This window comes from Pteronotus mesoamericanus, unplaced genomic scaffold (assembly GCF_021234165.1).
Source record: "Pteronotus mesoamericanus isolate MK-2021 breed Mesoamerican mustached bat unplaced genomic scaffold, CSHL_Meso_final contig_186, whole genome shotgun sequence".
NCBI lineage: Eukaryota > Metazoa > Chordata > Mammalia > Chiroptera > Mormoopidae > Pteronotus > Pteronotus mesoamericanus.
This window is the reverse complement of record NW_026555081.1, coordinates 223161-242925: the sequence shown is the minus strand read 5'-3', so window position 1 is coordinate 242925 and position 19765 is coordinate 223161. Positions and strand designations below refer to the sequence as shown.

Below are 19765 nucleotides of genomic sequence, written 5' to 3'. Positions count from 1 at the left end.
GTTACAGGTCTAGGATCTGTTCCACCCCTCCCCCCACTCCCCACCCTCTGCCCTTGCTCAGGCCTTGTCTTCCCTGGCTCCATCCTCTTCCTTTGCCTCCAGTGGTCCACCCTTGCCCTTTTCATCCTGTCCTGCAATGTCCCAGCAGGCTTTTCCGTGCCGCAAGTTCCACCTCTGCTCAAAGCCCTTCTGTGACTCTCATTGCCTTTCAGTTATAGTCCAATTATATGCCAGGTCCTTCAGGATTTGCTCCTGTTGATCACTCTTGGTCCCTCAGGCCACTCCCCACTTTGCACCTGAGCTCCTGGCCATGCAGAGGCCTTGATCACTGTCCACTGGCTCTAACAACTTTGCATGTTTTTTCTACTTAGCAAACGTGTTCATCCTTTAAGGTCAAGCTTGGATCACCTCTGTGAAGCCCTCCCTGACTACTATAGGCGGAGCCTTTGTGGGGGCTGTGACTGCATCAATCTTGCATCCTCCCTGAGTCCCTTGAGGGCAGACCCTGGATCAAAACCATTTCTGCTTCAAACCCAGGGCCTATAAAAGGGTGAGGCAATAGAGTCTTTTCTGAGGGACTGAGTGACTTGCAGCTGGGCAGAGCTGGGGCCTCCAGAATTTTGGGGGAATAGTCTGTTTCTGGTATCCTGTTAGCTTGCTCCAGTTACTTAGGGGATTTGGGTTTCCTTTTGGTGGGTGCTGGGGTTGGGTTGATACAGGGGAGTAGCTAAGAACCGAGTACTCTGCCAGCATTCAGTCTGTGGGGAAGGTGGGTCTGTGTTTTAGGAAGTACAGTCCCTTCGTACCCAGGAATCCAGGCCTACAGGCCCCTTCTATGGGACCCGAAGTTGGGGCCCCAGCCTTTGACTCTCCAGTGCCAGGTTTCTCATTCCCAGCAGCTGAGTCTGATGCTGCCCCCTGACGGACGAACCGCCCCTCCCCCACTTGCGAGAGGCCAAACCAGTTAAATACGTTTATTTACACACAAAGACAAACCGACCTGCCAGTAGGGTCAGGGCGCGCCCCCGCGGGCCCTTGCGGTAGCAGTGGAGGGCAATGGTGGAGTGCAGGTCCAGCGGTCTCAGACTGGTATCACCCCCGACTCCCCAGTCCAGGGTCCCACCTCCTGGTCTCTCCCTTATCCCCAACTTTAAGGCATAGCTGACGGCCTCCCACGGCCAAGGTAGGGAGGGGCCACGGGCCCTTTGCAGCGGTTCCCACCCTCCTCCCCACCTCCCTTCCTCCCAAAGCGTATTGACAATTCACTATGAGGCCGTTGCAGATGGAAACAGGAGGCCTTTAGTGTCGCCCCTCACCCCCAACCCCCACGTACTGCGTGGCCTGGCTCTGACCTGGGGCTCAGACCTCCGCAGCGGTGCCAGGCGGAGTGAGGACCTGGCGGATGCGCTCCACACACAGCGCGGTTGCCTGGCGCGTCTCCCGGCACAGGGACGCTAGGCTCAGGAAGCCGTGTGGCAGGTCTTCCACCACGCGCAGCGTCACGGGCTTGCCCAGGCTGCGCAACCGCCGCGCGAACATGACCGAGTCGTCCAGTATGGGGTCCAGTGCGCACGCCTGCAGCACAGTGGGGGTGAAGCACAGGGACGAGGTGCATGAAACAAGGGTTGGGGAAAGCACGTGGACAAAGGTGCAGACAGAGGAGGGAGACGGGGCGGATTAGGGAGTTGTAGAAAGTTTAACTGGGCTCCCTGGTTTCTGCCTGACTTCTTCCTTCCCTCCGCACCCACTGTGGCTTCCTTTTCCCTGAGTCTCCAAGCACTGTGGCTGTCCTATGGTCGCATGGTGCTCAACAAGATTGCAAAAGAAAACGACAGCCCTCAGTCCCTTCTATTCTCCCATTGCCAGGCATTCCTCCCTGGTGGCACCCCTCTCCCCTGGGGCAAGGCTATTTCTCCTTTCCCTTTCCAGGGGATCTCTTCCCCAGGTGCACCTGCATCCCACCCACCCCTCCTCGCTGGCCCCAGTCTGGCACTCACCACAATGTGCACAGGTGGCAGGTTCTGCAGCATGCTGTCAGGCGCCAGCAGCGGCGACATGAAGGGGTTTTTGGCAATGGGGGACGAGTGGAGGGGCATCCGTGTGGGGCCTTGGCTGGAGCGCCTCGGGTGGAAGCCCTCAGGGAAGCTGGCACCAATGCCCTGGCCTCTGTCCTCGGTGCTCAGCTCATCTTGGACCTCAACCCCTTCTGGTGTATCCTCAGGTCGGAATAAGAAGTTGACATCTGAGGGCGTGGAGGGACCCAGCGTCTCTGCTGACAGTGACAGCTCAGGGGTGCCTGATGTCTCGGAGCTGCCCCTGAGGCTCAGATCATGCAGTTTCAGATCCTTGAGGGGGTCCGTGCCCCGTGGGTCCTCAGGCTGGGCCAGTGCTGCCTCAGACACGCTGCGCCGAATCGGCTCTGTGAGAGGAGCAGGGTCAGGGGCTAGCTGAGGCTGCAGATCAGCTTGGCTGTGCTGTGGGTATGTAGGGGCTGGCAGGGAAGGTCATAGGCCTCTGGAGGAGGAGCTACATCCTAGGGCTGTGGAGACCTGGAGTGTTCCCCGCCCAGATACCTCCTTGGGGACGAGTGGGAACTGCAGGTGCCCAGGCTGCAACTCCAAGGGGCAAGCGGAAGAAGTCACGTTGTCCTGGAGGTGGAGCTGTGTTCTAGTGGAAGGGTGTGTGTCTATGTGCGTGTGGTGACTGGGAAGATTAAAAGCAGGTCACTTTACCTCTGAAAGCCTCAGTTTCCTCCTCTGCACAAAGGGGATGAAAATAGTCCTTACCTTATGGAATGTGCCGAGGATTCAGAGGCATAAGATAATTGGATTAGGTCCTGCTCTTTAATTGCCAGGCCTGGCACCCTGTTCCAGTAGCCTCCTGGCCGAGCTTGAGACCCTGCCATCTTTTTACGGCTGTCACAGAGGGTATTAATGGATCAAAGTGGAGTAGGGAGCAAGCCCACATGGCTTGAAAGGAGAGTAAGAAGGGAGCCAAAAAGTGTCTTGGGGGCATATCAGATTCCCAGGGATTCCACACCTGTAGCCATAGAGATCTACTCCAAAATGGGCCTTGTGTTCTTCAGTTTTATCCCTTCCCATTGAGTGACCAGGCAAGCAAGTACCCAACTGATGCTACAGATGTGCTCGGGCCCACATCATGTGCCCACCTTGGCCTCAGCTCCATTAATTTTATTAGGTCCATGTTATTTACTACTAGGGCCAAGATCCTCTATTTTTCAGCTTTTTAAAAATTTGTATTTATAAATCCATAAATGCAAAATATGAGTATAACTGCTTAAATGCTCTGTGAGTTGGGGGTCACTGGAACAGAACTGTTGACTAGAGTCACAGGGTACAGCTAGTCAGGGGTGCTGGCATCCTTTAAGAGAGCCTACTGTGTGTGCCAGGTATGGTGCTGGGTGCTTGGCATGAATGGATGCATGCAGTCCTTGTGACAACCTCATGAGGCGGGGTACTCTCATTATACCGATTTCACAGAGGAGCAAAGCAAGGCTCACGGATAACATTACTTGCCCATGCCACCCGGCAAGCACCTGGTACAATAGTGAACTAGACCACTGTGTGTGCAGGGGGCTCTAGGGACTACACCTATCACTTTATAAGGAAAATCCCAGTGTTCAATGGTCCATGTGTTTAAAATTCAAATCCGTTTTTATGTATATTTATTTGCATCCATTTGAATATCCTAAAATTAAAAACTTAATTTAAAATAAAGTAACTAATTGGAATAATTTTCAGAATGTTCATATACTTTTGAACATGCAGTTCCTGTTACTCAAAAAATACTGTTGATTTGCGATAGAAAATAATGAATTGGCTATGGTTTAAGATCCTTAAAATGTTAGAAGTGAGGAAAAAAATGAATCCCTGGATAGAAGTGGTTTTTTGCTGCCTGAGGGTCCTGCTCCCCACCCATGGCTTAGAATCTCCTCCATTTCCCAAGGCCCATCTAGTTTGCTGATCTGCTTCCCCAGCCTCACAGGTTAGCTCCTGCAGCAGGGCTATTACCCCCCACAAGTGCCTCTCCAAAGTCTGGAACCCTGGCAGGGTAGCTTAGTTGGTCAGAGCGTTGTCCCAATACACCAAGGTTGCAGGTTCGATCCCTCGCCATGGCACACACGAGAATCAACCAATGAATGCATAAATAAGTGAATAACAAATTGATGTTTCTCTCTCTAAAATCAATATTTTAAAAAAAGTCTGGGAAGAATCTAAGAGGGCTGGACTCCCGCCTGAAGGCTTACCTGGGGCAGACCACAGTCATTTACCAGGGTGCCTTTCTGGAAAAGGCTGTTTGAAAAGTTAAATCCTATAGTTCCCAGGACTGAGATGACCTGGGGCACCAGAAATCCTTGAATTTCCAGGATGTGGACTGTCGTGGAAAATCAAGGTTTTGTGGTAGAGACCAAGATTAGATATGGGGCAGAACCAGGAATCTGGTGATGTCTGCTTCCCTGAGTGCCCCAGGGCACAACCCCTTTCTTCCCTCGGGACTTGCGGTGTGCCAGGCCGTCCCTCCTGGACAGGTGTGTGGGGAGGGCTTGACTCACCTGCCTTGGGCACTGAGTTAGGGTGGGACTTGTTTCTGCTCAGCTCCAGGAAGGAGTTGAGCCACGAGGAGGCTCCTAGGCGGAGATCCCGGAGGAGCAGGGCTGTGTCCCGCCGAACCAGCCCCATCACGCCCAGTGCCTTCTGGTCCGAGTCAGAGTGGTCCTCTGTCTCCCCACCTGCGGAGTGTGTGTGTGGTGCTGGGTTGGTCTCTTTCTAGGCCCAGTCTCAACACCCAGAGCTTCAGGCAACTGTGCCCCCAAGGACCCAAGGATAGCTGATCGCTTCAGTAGGAGTCTTAGATTTCTCTCCTCAGCCCCTCTGCCTGAGACCCAAGACACTGGGCTCTAGCCCCTGTCCCAGTAGGCCCCAGGCATCCTGGCTCCCCGGCTCCCCGTCTCCCCGCTCTGCAGGTGTGGGCCTTACCAGCATAGGCACTGACACACTTGGAAAGCACGCTGAGAGGCAGCAGGGGGTCCATGAGGCTCAGAAGGCGAGAGGGAGAGGCGGTGGACTGCAGCATTGTAGCCGGGTAGGCTGCCATAATGCCATCTGGCACCCGCACCCCATAGGCTGCTGCCCGAAGGGAGACGGTGAAGCAGAGGTTCCCGCCTGCGCTGTCCCCTGCGAGGCATATCCGCTCACCAGTTGAGCCTGTTTTGGAGGGGGGATTGGTCACGTCTGGCAGGGAGAAACTCAAACTCTGGGCCAGGAGCCCTGGGCTCTCAGAGGTGGGGCATGCAGGCCCCAACCCCAAGGTCTAGCCAACTGCAAGTTTAGAGACTGGTAAACTGAGGCACAGACTTGGACCTATTTGAAGGATAGTGACCAGAGAATCAGGCTGACTCAAGACATGGAGGGGCCCGGAGATCAGGAAGCCCTGGGGAAGCTTAGGAGGCTGCAAGCAAGGATGGGCGGGGGCGAGGGGTGAGGGAGGGATGGGTATCCAAGGCCAGGAGATGGAAGCAGGGGTTCAGGCTAATAAGGTGCCATGGGCTCTGTGGCATGGGGCACAGTCCCACCCTGTTCTGTACCTCCCAAGATGTTGGAAGGGGAAGGTCATGGGAGCTAGAACAATGGGCTGGAGACATCAGGGGGCAAAGGAGGAGGAAAGAAAGGTCAGAGAAGACTACCGGGGGGATGGAATGACCCGTGGGAGCAGGGGCCAGGGGAGGAAGTGGTTGATGGAAGGTTGGGTGGGGCAACGGGGACAGGGTAGGGAAGCCAGGTAGCAGAGGGCTGCGTGGTAAGAAATGGAAGGGGAGGCAGAGGATGAAGACCGAGGCTTGAGAAACCAGATGACTGACTCCCTTGCAGTGTGGTCTGGGGGCTGAAGCAAACTGGGGCAGGAACAGAGTGGGTAGCGGTGAGGACTGGGCTCACCGAGGAGGGCGCAGTGCTTGATGGCCCAGCAGTAGGCGTAGAAGCACTCCTCCAGCGCTCGGGGGAAGGGGGCCTCTGGGGCCAGGGAGTAGTCGATGGAGAGAATGGGGATGCCCAGCTCCTGGGCCCAGGTCTTGAGGTAGGGCTCGTGGGACTTGGAGGTCTGGGCCACAAAGCCACCACCGTGGATGTGCACGACCAGGGACGGAGAGCGGGGGGCCTGCTGGGGGCGTGGCCGAAGTTCCAGGCTCCGAGGACCCTCAGACTTCACCAGGCTGCTGAGCTCCTCACTGTCCTGGGGGTGAGGGAGGAGGAGGTGGGTGAAGCTGGGGCAGCCTGCCTGAGCCTCCCCCCACCAAGGGTATGTGCTCAGAGACACTGGAGAGGGGGCTGGTGTGAGCAGTGAGGGAGGCATGGAGGGAAGAAGGGAAGGCAACTGGGTGAAGGTGGGTGCTGGGGAGGCAGCTGCCCATGCCCCGTGCTCTGTACCCAGTCAGCGCAGGAGCCCCTACCTGTCCGTCACGCAGGTCATAGGAGATGAGCCTGACGAGGACTGGCCCAGGGCCCGTGTGGGCCGAGGGGGGTGAGATGGTGACCGTGAGTTTGGGGTCAGCAGTCAGTGGCATTTCAAAGGCCTCTGGTGGCAGGCTGAGCAGGCGGCTTACCCTCACAGTGGCTGATGCCATGTTTGCTAGAGACTGGTGGGAGGGAACAGAAGGGGTGCTGGGGAGGGGCAGCTTAAGCCCTCAGTTTTTCTCTTATGTGCCATCCCTGGGCCTGGAGCCCTGTGGAGACCTGATGTGGCCTGGGGTGGGTCTCAGGGTTAGGCCCCAGTGTCCCCAGGTTAGGCCCTCATCACACCCCCTGCTCACCGATAGCACCTCGATCTCAGTGATATTCCAAAAGGCTTTCCAGAAGTGTATGTCCAGGTTCTGAATGATCCGCTCAAACTCGGCCCCACGCAGTTCTGGGTCGATGGCAAAGCGACCGCTGGTGAAGAGGGAGCTGGCGGTCACACCTGAGGGTCAGGAGGGTGTCAGGGAGCCCAGACTGGTCAGGGTGTGGGGGCAGGGGCGGTGCAGGTAGGGCCCAGCTGGCTGTGGCTCACCGAGGCCGGTTTCGTTGCGTTTGTAGTGCTCCCCAAAGGATACCAGCCCGATGGAGATGGTCTGCAGGAATGGCCTGATGGCCGGCGTGAACTGTGGAGAGATGCCTCTGTATCACCCACCGCGCAGGAGAAGGACAAGGGGCAACCAGGAGCGAGGGGCAGATATTGTCATTCAGCAAACATTCACTGAGCTACCACTGTGTGCCAAGCACTGCTCTAGGCACATGCTACATAATGTCAAGTAATGACTAATGCTTTGAAAAGACGGTTGGTAGAGGGGGCACAGAATGACTAGGGGGTCAGGCTACTTAAGAGGGTCTCCAGGAGGGGGCCTGAGGGACCCAGATGAAGTGAGGGAAGGCTGTTCTTTGCAGAGGGCACAGCAAGTACAAAGCTTTGAGCTGGGCCTTGCTGTGGGTAAGGAAACCAGAGACCAATGTGGCTGGAGTAGAGGGAAGGGGAGCAGGAGCAGGAGCAGGGGTGAGGTCAGAGAAGCAAAGTAGGCTCACAAAGGGCCTGAGGAATTTAGATTTATTCCAGATGTGGGGTGGAGCCACTGGAGAATTTTAAGCTGGGTGTAAGATGATGCAGAGATTTCCTGAAAGTCAGCAAGGAACAGAGACGAGGCGAGGACCAATGGGGAGCAATGGGGACCAGTTACAAGTCAACAGGAAGACAGACAGGGGGCGGGGCGGTTACAAATAGGGCCAGAGATCTTGAGGCAAAAAGATAGCCAAAGAAGGAGACAAAATCTAAGAGGAACCATGCAGCTCAGGAAAGACAATGGGGAGATAAGATCAAAGAAAAAAAAAAAAGCCACAGGAAGTGAGCATGGGGCCAGCAGGGGTGTTCTGCTCATTTGGCAAACACTAGCCCAGGTCCTCCTGTGTGCTAGACAGTGGGCTGGAGCAGGGGCTAAGCCAGACCCAGACAAGAGAGACCTCTGCTCTCCTGGGGCTGACATTTTATAGGGGGCAGGAGCGGAGGTGAGGAGGCTATCCTGCAACACAGCACAGCTGGGCCCCCAGAGTAGCTATCAGGCACGGCCCTCCCCCTGGCGGGCGTCCCAGTGGGTCAGAGAGCACAGGGGTGCCTGGCCATTGTGGCTGGATGCTGGCTCAGGTGGCCCCAGGATCTCTCTACCATGATTTGAAGGTCCACAGCCAGGACACAGGAGTTGGCTGGCCCAGCTGGGCTGACCAATATTTGTGATTTCATCTTAGGTGAGGGGAAATTGCCAGGAACACCCACGCTGGGTCACTGAAGAGGGGCTGCCCCATAGGGAAATGGGGAAGGGTGAGGTGGGACGGAGGCTGAGACTGCCAAGCTCCACTATCACAGGTGCGGGGGAGGCCCTGAGAGGTTCTGAAGAGGGCTGTGGGGTCAGACAGCTCCAGCTACTCCTGGTGGGGTTCCCTGATGTGGCTAGGCACTAGGGGATCTGGCACTAACCCCAGTCAGGGGCAATTGGGCCTGTGCTCGGAGCCTGGTGGCCCAAGGGCCACCCAATCCTGAGTCTCCTGAGTCCGAAGGCTTCTGGCTGCCTCCCTCTAGGCTGAGATGAGCTGTCTCTCTTTGAGGGTGGTTTGGGGTAAGAAGAGGGTAGAAGGCCTGCAGCAGGCAGAAGTCAGGGCCCTACTTCAGCTTCAGGGAGGAGAGGGGTCAAGACCCGGTTTTCCTCAAGGTCACGAACTCGGACCTGCTCCGTGGCCCTCCCCTCAGCATGAACAGCCTGACTTTATAGTTCCTTAGGTAAGTCACAAAGCCCAGGCAGACCTGGAACCAGCTGAGCAGCTCCCAGGACTCTCTCCCCTTGAACCTTTATAAAATGGGGTTTGAGTCCCCCTCCTCCTTCCCAGGCCTCTCGTGAGTATGACTAAATGGGCCTCTGAGAATACTACTGACTGTCCCCAAGGGGGTCTCACATGATTTCAGGGGCCAAACAGGTAACATAAGAGTGAATGGGCTCCTGAGTGTAGGACTATAGAGAACAGTGGGGAGCCTGGTATAAAAAGCTATGCAAATTTTAGATTTCTTCCTCTACGGTGGCTCCAGCCTGGCGGTCACATGTTGGAGGCTCCTATGTAGCTCTGAGCCCCAGACAGCTTTCCCTGTCTGCATCTGCAGTTTTCTGAATCCATGACCTTGTGGTTATTCTACTATGCTACTGGGCCAGGTTAGGGGCTACCAGGTGCCTTCGCTGTTGGCCCAGGGCAGGGCAGGGGCTCACCTGAAAGCCCAGGCAGCGGCCATAGAAACAGCCCTTGTGTAGAGTGACGTACTCGCGCAGGAAGTCAGTGGTGAGGTCCTCGTCACCCTCGAAGAAGAGCCCCCCTGGCCTGCTGGTGGCCAGCAGGCGCTGGGCATAGTAGGCCAGAGCACGGAGCTGGGTGAGGGCGGCTAGGTAGGCCTCGAGTTCAGCCAGGTTGTGGCTAGTGCGGAAGAAGATGCTGCGACGGTTGGAGGCCACATAGCGTGATTTGTGCAGCAGGTGTGCCAGGCAGCAGCGAGCTGTGTGCACCAGGCTGCGGTACCCGTTGGCTGGCGTCTCTGCATCCAGGTCAAAGAGGTGTGCCACACCGAGCAGGCTGCTGAGGGCTGGCTCCAGCCCCAGCGCCTGCTCCCGAACACCTGCAAAGACGGCTGACAGCCTCCGTGCTGTCTCCCCAGGGCCCTGGCTTGAGAAGAAGGCCATGTTGTCCTCTGCCAGAGTCACCAGCGACTGTGTCATCGTGCGTAAGTCCATGTTGTGTATGAGCCGCGAGGCTGCAAGGAGGTGGAGAGGCTCATCAAGCAGGGCTGGGTCATCCCATGCTGTACTGGAGCCCTAGTCTCCATCCCCTTCCTCCCTCAGACTCAGGCTTCAGAACCTAGCCTCCTCCTTTAGACCCAATGGTGGAGTCTAGGGCCTCATACCCTTCCTTTCTTAGGACCCAGGAGTTCAGGTACCCGGATCCTTTTTTCCTCCTCAGGAGCCCGGAGTTCAGACCTTCAGCCCGTTCCCTCAGGTGTCCCTGCTCTCCCCTATTGGTTCCCTCACTCTAGCATCTCCTGTACCCAGGAGTCTTCCTACCCCTTTTTCTATCTTTTGGGGACCCAAGAGTCCATTTACAGGACTCCTTCTAGGTTCTGAGAAGTCTGGATTCCAGCTGGTCCCCTCTGTCAGGACCCAGGAGTTCAGGTCACCATCCCACCTCCTTCTCAGGCCCCAGGCATCACCCACGGGCCCTTCCCCTCCACCAATATTTGGGAGAGTTCATCTCAGCCCACCATTCCTGGTAGAGTCCCAGGACCCTGGTCCCAAGCCCAATTCTCTTCCTGAACCCAGGAGTTCATCTCTAGCGTTATTTAAAACTGAAGAGTCACTCTTGCCCATCTTGGCCCCTCAAGTCTGGCTGTGGAACCCCCTGCAAATTTCAGCTCCCACCCTGTTCCTCTGTGGTCCCAAAACTCTGTCTCATTCCTCTCCCAGATGGGGCTCCCGGCCTTCGGGCCTGTCCACTTGGCTTAGATTGCATGGGCCAGCTCTGCTCTCCTGCCTGGAACAGCAGTACTCATTCATAATAATTGCTGCCACTGACCTTGAGCTTACTCTGTGCCAGACCATGTTAAGAGCTTTCTGTGCGTTTGTTCATTTGTCCTTGATAATTCTTTGAGACCTACACTGCCTTGGTTCATGCTTCAGCTATAAATGGTAGCATCCCGTTATATAGGAGAAGAAACAGGCATGGAGGTGTTAAGTAAGGAGCTGAAGGCTGCATTAAAAGCAGCAGAGCAGAATTCAAACCTAGGTCCAGAGCCGTGTCTCCCTCCCAGGGCTCTGGAGACTGGGCCTCTATCTCTGATCCTCAGAAACTGGAGTCCCCACACTTGAGGATCCCCCTTGGTGGGGATGCCTTCCACTCAAGACACTCTTCCCTCCTGCAGCCCACACAGCACCTTGTCTGGCTCCTGGGCTGATGGTCCCCTGCTCCCCCAGAAGGTGCATCCTCTCCCTTTCAGGCCCAGGGGTTTGGCAGTGGCCATTCCTGTCTCTCAGGGCCATTCCTATTTCTTAGCTGGCTGTGCACTCACCCCTCCAGGCCTCTTCGGAGCTTTCCTCAGGCTAGGACTGCTAGACTGCAGGAGGCTTGCTACACCAGTAGCAGCCTCAGGCGATAAACCCGATAAACCCAAATCCGGGGAGGGGCCTAGCCTGCTCAGGGTGTGGCCACTGATCCACCTCCTTCATACCGACGTGGGACAGTGAGAACCATGTGCTGTAAACAGAGCAGGAGTCCAATTCCCTGCCCCCCTGCCTGCTTCCAGTGCCACTTCAATTCTGCTTTTAGAACCCCAGGCCCCAGCTCCCTCCTCCCTTGGACCCAGGCGTCCAAGCCCCCAGCCCCCTTCAGATGCAGGAGCCTTAGCCCCAGTTCTGAACAAACTGTCCCCTCTCACCCAGCCAGGCCGCCCTCCCTCTTCAGGGTGGATTCAGGGAGCAAAGGCCCCGTGATCTCAGCTCCTGCCACCTCCCCCCTGCCCCAGGCTGGCCCTGGCACAGTCGGCCCCAGCTGTTAGGGAAAGAGAGTAGCCAGTGCTGCCTGTCCCTCCTGGGAGGACAAAAGCAGATTAAGGGCAGTGCCAGGCTCAGCTAGGGGCCTGAGCCCCAGGCCCTCCTGTGTGGTGTTCCCACACTGGGCACCCTGTACCTGCCACTTACCCTTTACATCCCATCCTGCTGTGACTGTCCTCTCCTCCTCCCATATGAGGAAAGCAAGGCCGAGAGACACTTCACCTATGTTAATCCACATGCTTCTCACCTGGCCAGCTCTTTCTTGCCCTTCAGTCCTCAGCTTGCCACCTCCTTGAAGAAGCAGTACTTAATTGCTCATCCCTATAGGAGGTATGCCCCAGCACTATTTTCTACCATCATGCTTAAGTTGTTCTTCCTAGAATTTTACACATTTGTAATTATACATTTGTTTGTTTACATGTTTATTATTTGCCCCCGGGGGCAGAGCCAGGCTTCACAAAGCCATGAAGCTTACAAGAACTGTAAAGGCTTGTATGTGCGGAGGTGGGGCTATTTAGGAAAAAATATAAAATCACAAATACAAAATTGGGTGCAGGGCCTTGGAAGGGGCCAGTGCAAATCAGAGGTCCTAAGGCCTCAGTGTCATTTGTTTGGCCAGGGGTGAATCCTCCTGTTTCTCCCCCTTAAATGCCATCCTTGTGAGGGCAGACCTATTGGTGGGCCTAGCACATAGTAGGTGCTTGGCAAATAGTTGAAGGAAAGCTTGAAGAGTCAGAGTGAGGGGGAGAAGGGGATGCATAGGCGCTTGGGAGAGGACCACCCCTCCCAGGGCAGACAAGAAGATGGACAGAGGCCCCTGGAGGTAGCTCTAAGCTTGGTGGCTATGACAGTGGAACGCTGGCCCAAGGCACTCATCAGCTGATCCTGGATCAGCCTGGTTTCCTCATCTGGAAACTGCCTTTACTGTCCTTGGCCATCCTGCCTGCCCCCTGGGCAGCCTTTTCTACAGCTGTCTGCTTTTCTACAGCTGGCTTGGTGGTTCTCACGTGGCCTCACCAAGGTGTGTACTGGGTCATTTTCCTCTGTGGCATGCATTGCTGTCTAACATACTATACAACTGACTACGTCTTTGCTCTTTGTCTTCCCTCATTAATTTATAGGCTCCCTGATGGCAGGGACTTTTGTCTCTTTTATTGCTGCACCCGAACCCCTTGCACAGTGCCTGGCACACAGCCAGTGTGTCGTATTTATTACTTAACAGACTGTGGTTTCCTACTTTATAAAGCCATTGTTATTTACTTCCCATCTATGCAGTAGGGCTCCTTTTTGACGACAAGGACAGAGGAGACCTGGGCAGAACAAGTGACTTGCACAAAGCAGTGGGGAAGAGGCTGGATCACAGGCCCTTATGACTCCAAGGGCCCTGCCCTTCGCCCTGGTCTAGGTGGCTCCCTGGGGGCTAGGCCGGGTGGAGCTGGGAGGGAGGGATGTTGAGATTGCCAGAACTTGTCAAGAATCCCGGGCAGAGGGCACGGGGGCATGGGCAGCCCACCAGGGCCTTGTGTGAGGACTGGGGCAGAGGTAGGGCTGAGGGGTCCAGCTGTCTGGGCACCAGCCCTTTGCCCTATAGAGCACTGGGCATCTGATTCAGGCCCGGACTTTGGCCCCTGGGGACTGAGCAGGGCAATGGGGAAGGAAGTGGGGGGAGGATGGAGGAAGGGCAAAGTCTGGGGCCTGGGAAGGGTAAGGGCTTTGGAAGGGGAGATGCCTGGGTACAGGTACAGGAGGGGGCCAGTGAGTGTAGCCAGTTCCCTGAGTGTTCCCAAGGAAGAGCAAACAAGAGCTCTAAGGACTATAGTGTGCTAGGTACTGATCTCTTTATGTGCTCTATCTGAAGTAACTCATTTCATCCTCCCTGGGATGGAAGAGGTAAGGACTATTATCGCACCTTTTGGAAGATGAGAAAACAGACCCAGAGAGGTGACATGCTGCCCAGGGTCACAGAACCAGCAAGGATGGCATCTCTCTGTCATGTCTCAGTTATGTGCTTTCTGGGTTGTCAGGTGTGAGTGTGTCTGAGGTTCACATGCATGTATGTACATACACATAGGTTTGGGTCATGGCCAGTATTTGTCCCAGTCTGTGTTTGTGGGTGAGTGTGTTGACATTTTTCCTTAACTTGTGCATTTTTCTGTTTCTTGGTATGTCTGAAGGCATGATTTTGTGCATGTATCATGGCCTGTGTGCTTCTCAGCCTGTGAATGTATCTGCCTCTGTTTGTCTCGGCCTGTGAGGTTGTGAGGGCATATGTTCATATGAGGATGAATGTATATATTGATATTTGTGCATATCTTGGGGGCACTGTGTGTGTGTGTGTGTGTGTCCTAAGCACGTCTCCTCATTCGCTCAAGTCAGAAACCAGGGTATCATCCTGGCCACCTCCTATCCCCATCCAGTGCATCAAGAAGCCCTGTCCACCCTGCCCCCTAGAAACCTCTGGAACCTGGTCCTTCTCTCCAGCCCCACTGCTCCCTTATCTGGATGACTGTTAACAACTCCATGTGTGTCTCTGACTTTGTCCTTTTCAGTCTCTGTTCCACATAGCAGCCAGAGGATCTTTCTAAAACATAAATCTGGTCACACACTCCCAACCTTCAACAGCACCATCCTTGCTCTCAGCATAAAGCCCCACATCCTAGACATGGACTCCTAAAGCAGGGACCATCTGGGCCCCCTACCCACCCAGCCGTTTCTCTTCTTCCCCTTTCTCACTGAACTCCCTTCTGTGCTGTAATGTGCTACTTCCTTGAGCCTCAAGGTCTCTGCCCATTCTGTCCCCTCAGCCCTCCCTGCTCCCCTTGCTTAGCAGTCAACACTTGCTCATCCTTGGGTCCAATGTCACCTCCTAGGAAAGCCTCCCACTTACATTTCCTCAGGGATTTCCCTCTTGTATTTATCACTGTTTACAATTATATTCGGTTGTGGGATTATTTGATTCACGTCTGTGTCTATAGGTCCAGTGTGAGTCTGTCCTCATCACCAAGAGCCCAGGCCTGGCACAAATAAATGTTCAGTGAATGTCTGTTAAACAAATTTGTGCAGAGAGCAGTCCTGAGCTCACACATTCCCTGCCCTTAGGAGGCTGGAGGCAGCCGTCTCTCTGTCCTTATTGGCCAAAAAGGAAGCCCCAGTGACCTTGTTCCCTTAGGGCCTCAGTGTCATCATCTAGGAAATAAGGTGATTGTGATGACACTAGCATCATTGGGTTACTGGCAAGATCAAACTGATGACAAGGACTGCACCAGCAAGCCTGGGTGCCCTTGGGACAGGGGTGGGGTCTGATTCACCCAGCTGAGACCTGGCACCAGGGCAAATGAGGCAAATCTTGGAGCTTGGGGGAATGAGCCTTTGTGAGTAGGCAGGCCCATGGATTTGTGAGGACTGGCTCAGCCCTGTGCAGGAAGCCCTGCCCAAGAGGATTCTGACTCCTCATGACAATCCTAAGAGCAGCATGTTTATTATTGTCCCAGTGTTATCATGCATTCCTTTACTTATTAATTCAATAAATATTTGAATGCCTATGTGCTTGGCATAGCAGGCTCTGGAAGTGTGGGGTAAATGAGGCAGCTACAGCCCCACTCTTAGGGAGCTGGCTGTCTCATGAGGGGTGACCTCCTCTCCTGAGGGCTTGCTGTATGCCAGTGCCAAACACATTGCATTCGTTCAAACCTCACAGCAGCCCTACGAGTCAGGTGTTCTAATCATGTCCATTTTAGAGCTCACAAAGTTGAGGCAGGGGAGGAAGCCTGTTGCCCATAGCCCGGGAACCAGATCTCCAATGCCCAGGTACTTAACCACCATCTGTACTGCCTCTGGGCACTCTGTCCGGCTTGTGATGCCTTCTTGCCGTGTGACAGTGAATGCACTTGGGCACCAGTCTGAGCCTGTCTGAGCCTGCATGTCCATTGGAGCCAATTCCAGTTCTGTCCTTGACAGAAATGTACAGTGCAGCCTGTGGCAGGGAGAACAATGCGTTTGGGGTTGCTGGCGCTTAGGGTCTATGTCAGCTTATTTTCTGCATAGGAACTTCCCACAGGTCCTCACCTGGACTGAGAAAAGTTCAAAACTGAGCAAGGGCTTAACGCCAGCCCCTGCCTGAGGCTCTCTGTTGGACTGCCAGTCTTTCAGTAAATAACGTGACAGCCCTCCCTTCTCCTGAGGGAGGGTGTGGCGGAAGGAAGCCAACACAGGAACCCCTAATCCTAGGAGGAGTGGGGCTCGGGAAGTTAGGGCCAGTGGAGTGGGGCTGAAACAGGTGGACTGACAGGGAATGGATGGATGGGCTGAAGGAAGGACGGGAGCACAGGTTTGTTTTGAGCTGTAATGGCCCCCTGGCATTACCCACTCTGGGGCACCCCTTCATCCTACCTTTCTCTGACTCACCCCTAAACTTCCTCTTTGGGCAACAGTCTATAAACCTCTTCCTCATCATTCCCTCAAGAATGCCTGAGGCCGGAGGATCAGCGCTTGAACCATTTCCCAGGTGGGAAACAGCAAAGGCAGGAGTTGCCTAAGGTCACACAGCAAGTACGGAGCCAGAGCGGTAATGCTGGTCCAGAAGACTCGCATTCTGCACTCTCCCCGCAAGTCAGTAGTGGGGCTTCCGGTAGTCTCTACGGTGGGGGGATATTCCGCTCTCACAGCATCCCCACATCCTCCCTCAGGGCGGCAACGGGCCAATCCACGGACTTCCCTACTTCTCGAGGCGGTGGGTCGGTCCACTTGCTCCCCTGTTCCCTGCTGGGTGTCCGAGGTTCCTTCCGGGCTTTTGCCGACCCCCACGCGCTCACCTTTGGCCTTGACTTTTCGCCACCGCCGGCGGCTGCGGCACTTGGATCCCTCTTTGTCCTCCTTCGAGGCCGGGCCCCCAGGGGCCCCGGCGGGCCCGGCTCCCGCGGCTGACTCCATCAATTCTCAGTGCCCCGCGAGGGGACGAATTGCAGCCTCCATGCCTCACCCCGAGGGCTAATCTTGCTTACACAACGCCGGGCCCCAATAACATCCAATCATGGGCTTGCTCCACTATGGGTCCCACCCCCTAGAGCAATCCAAGCCTCACTCCACCGCCGGGCCCCGCCCTCAACCGCCAGGGCCTAAGGGCGGGCCCCGCCCCCTCTACGCACCGGAGGATCCCCGACAGACAAAAATGCAACCCCGTAGGCGGTGAAGACCGTCCTTCAGGCAGGACTAGTGGGGAGTCCCACGGTGGTCATCCTGGCACTGAAGCCTCGATTTTACCACATGTTGGTTCTCAGCCATGTTTTCCCACTCACCTTCCCACGAAGCAATCCCCTACAACGCCAACCGGCTCCGCCGCTGGAGGGGAGAGCGGGGCGCCGCTGAGCCTCCGCCGGCGCGGGGTTGGGGGGGGGGCAGCGGGGCGGGCCAAGTTCTCGGGCAATTCAAAGCCGGGGCGGGGCGCCAGCACTGGAGGCGTGGCTCTGCCTACTTGCCGCTGGGGGAGGGTGCCCCGCTTTCTCCATCCCCTGCCCCTCTACCCCCACCTCCTAGATCTCTTTATTGCTCTCTGTTTCTCGCCGTTCTTTTTTCTGCGTTCTCTTCCCGGGAGAATGGGGGGAGGGGCAAGGAGAACACTCGGCACCTGCGTACTAGGCCCGAGTCGTGGGCTCGCTGGTAGGGAGGAGCGGCAGGGGAGGAAGTGTTGTGAGCTTGGGAAAAGGCGGGAAAACAGAGGAGGCTCGAGGCTCGTGCATGCATACACAATCATTGGCTTCCTGGGCGCCCTCTTATTTTGGGGACGGCGTCCCTTCAAACACTTTCTGGTGGCCTAGTGAAACAACTCATCCTCGGCACTGTAAAAAGACCTGGAACCCTCTCTTTACATCCCACCCCTCCTTCCCACCCTCCCAAGGCCTACGACCAGCCTTGGCATGAAGAGACACCAATTGCGGTCTCCTTAGCCCTGAGAGACGGGTTAGCCCTTCCGGGAGGGCGGGGCCTCTGGGCTGGGACCCCCATTGCTGGTGCTCGGGCTCGGCTATTTTACAGTGTCCTCAGCTTACGGAGTGGGGCTGCATGTTTTCTATCCTCCGGCTACTTCAACAAGGAACCCCTCATTCTAGGGAGAACATTTGACGCCCGCTTCTCTGCCCGGTAGGGTTTTGAAGCCTAGAGAAGAGGTATGGGAGCTGGAGCCCGCACCCCCGGGCACCGCTGCCTGCTTCAGAGGAGGGGAGGAAGGGACAGCGGGCGGCCCTCACCCTCGCTTCCTGCCACCCCCAGCCCTCCCTCTAACCCCGACCTTGCCGGGGACTTTAGTGGACCCCACGACCCCTTTTGTAGCACACAACCCATAAAGGCCTTTAGGGGCCTGGCTGGACTGGGACTCCTTGAGGGATAGAGCCTGGGGAGGGGAGCAAGTGTCCTGCCATGGAGGGCCGACCTTGAGCGCTCAAGGACTGCTAAGGCACCGATTTTGGCCTAGCTGGGATGAAACCTCCCTGAGGATAAGGGGCCTCTTTCAGCCTTGTGTCTCCAGTGTGCACCGAAGTGTCTGTCCCAGAGCTGTGCTCAGTGGGTTTGGGGAGGGAAAGATGAATAGTGGCAGGGAGGTGGATTCCGCGGTGTTCTGGCCCCTAGCTCAGAGTCCTTTCGCTCTTTGATTTACCCCAAATCCTTCGAAGGGAGACACCGTGGCTCCTGTGAAGAAGTCAGACCTTGGCTGTGGATCCTGGACTGGCCACTCCCTACTGCCCTCCTGTCAGATCCTTTATATCTCAAGATCTCAGCTTCCTCATCTATCAAATAGGGCTGTTGATCCTCGTTTAGCAGGACTGTTGAGAGATCACCTGAGCTAACCTGACATGCTGGTATCTCTCAGTACTTAATAAATAACCGTCCCTGGGAGACTTTTCCTTCAGGCTCAACTTACCTGTGCCCCAGTAGTTGCTGGTTTTCTTTCCTTGGGCTGATGTCCCGCCCCGTCCTGACATCACTTCATAACCAGGTTTCCCGTTGAAGTCCAGCTTCATCTCATGGGTCACTGTTCCACCCCTCATGGCTGCTAAATCGGTCTCATATGGATACCCCGAATCTGATTCTGAGTCAACATCTGTGGCCCACTTAAGAAATGTCTTCTTCCACTCTGAGGCCGGTTGTTGTATGGATAGTTTGTGAAGTTTTGATGGAAACCCCCACTCAATCAAAGATCCCTGTTGGGATTTGGCTGTAGCTGTTGGCTGGGCTATAGTGTCTGACTGTCCTGGTTTCTCTTGGGATATAGGTTCAGTTTGGGCCAGAGGTGTTGATTCAGCCTCTTGTTGAGCTAGAGGTCCTGGCTGGGCTATATGTCCGCCTCCCAATTCTGACTCCTGTTGAGTTCTAGATTCTTTTTCTGGCCCAGCTGCCTGCTGTGAGGCAGCTTCTTGTTGAGTGAAGAGCACCCTTTGGATGAGAGGTGATTGCTGTGGTACAGGCTCCTGGGGGGCAAGAAGTTCCTGCTGTAAAGCAGATTTTTGTTGGGCTCTCGTTTCCTGCTGGGATTCAGCTTCATGTTGGGCAAGGGACTCCTGCTGAGTGAGGGGTCTTTGCTGGGAAGCAGGCTCCTGTTGGGTACTGGGTTCCTGCTGGGTCTTAGATGCTGGCTGTGCTGTGAGTGTCTTTTCTGGACCAGGCTCTGGGTGGGTGACAGGTGTCTGGGGTGGCTCAGGTTCCCAGCCAGGCCTAGATACTGACTGAGAGCCTGCCCCCACTGTTATTTCCCTCATGGGAGATGTTGATCTCCCAGGCTTCATTCTTTTGGCCTCCCACCCAGGCCTCTTTTGTCACGGATGCCTCATTCATTCTTCATGATGGCACCTTCTCTTGGGTTCCACTCCTTTACCTTGGCATTCCTGGTCTTTTTAAAGAAGTTGACAAGTGGGCTGACCACCGGTGGCCCCCACGCCTGTGCCAAGTGAGGCTCTACTATGCCTCCAACTGTGGGAGGATGGATTAGAAACAGGAGGAGGCTGTGACAACCACTCTTCTACCAGAGGGGAGGGGCTTGCCTTCTTGTGTCATAAATAGGGCCCCACCCGACTCACCACTCAATTAAAATATTTTTTTTTTTAAACAAGGCAGCACCCCAACTTAGTCCTCTGGGATGAGAGAAGCCAGATTCTGGAT

The 19765-nt window shown here is 55.5% G+C and overlaps 1 protein-coding gene across 4 annotated transcripts; it reads right to left on the bottom strand.

The window, feature by feature from the left end:
• Positions 1–965: 965 nt before the first annotated feature.
• On the bottom strand, positions 966–19392 carry LIPE (lipase E, hormone sensitive type). 4 transcript variants are annotated; one of them, XM_054567643.1, is made up of 10 exons: positions 18531–19392; positions 9293–9828; positions 7063–7153; positions 6827–6972; positions 6467–6652; positions 5955–6249; positions 4998–5225; positions 4574–4750; positions 1998–2419; positions 966–1575 (listed from the first exon to the last, which is right to left on the bottom strand). In XM_054567643.1, the coding sequence occupies exons 1-10, from the start codon at positions 19390–19392 to the stop codon at positions 1360–1362; spliced, it is 3159 nt and encodes a 1052-aa protein (XP_054423618.1). In that variant the 3' UTR covers positions 966–1359. The 4 variants fall into 4 exon arrangements, with proteins under 4 accessions (XP_054423618.1, XP_054423617.1, XP_054423614.1 ...); XM_054567642.1 differs by lacking the exon at positions 18531–19392 and adding an exon at positions 16912–16995; XM_054567639.1 differs by lacking the exon at positions 18531–19392 and adding an exon at positions 16429–16579.
• Positions 19393–19765: the final 373 nt, after the last annotated feature.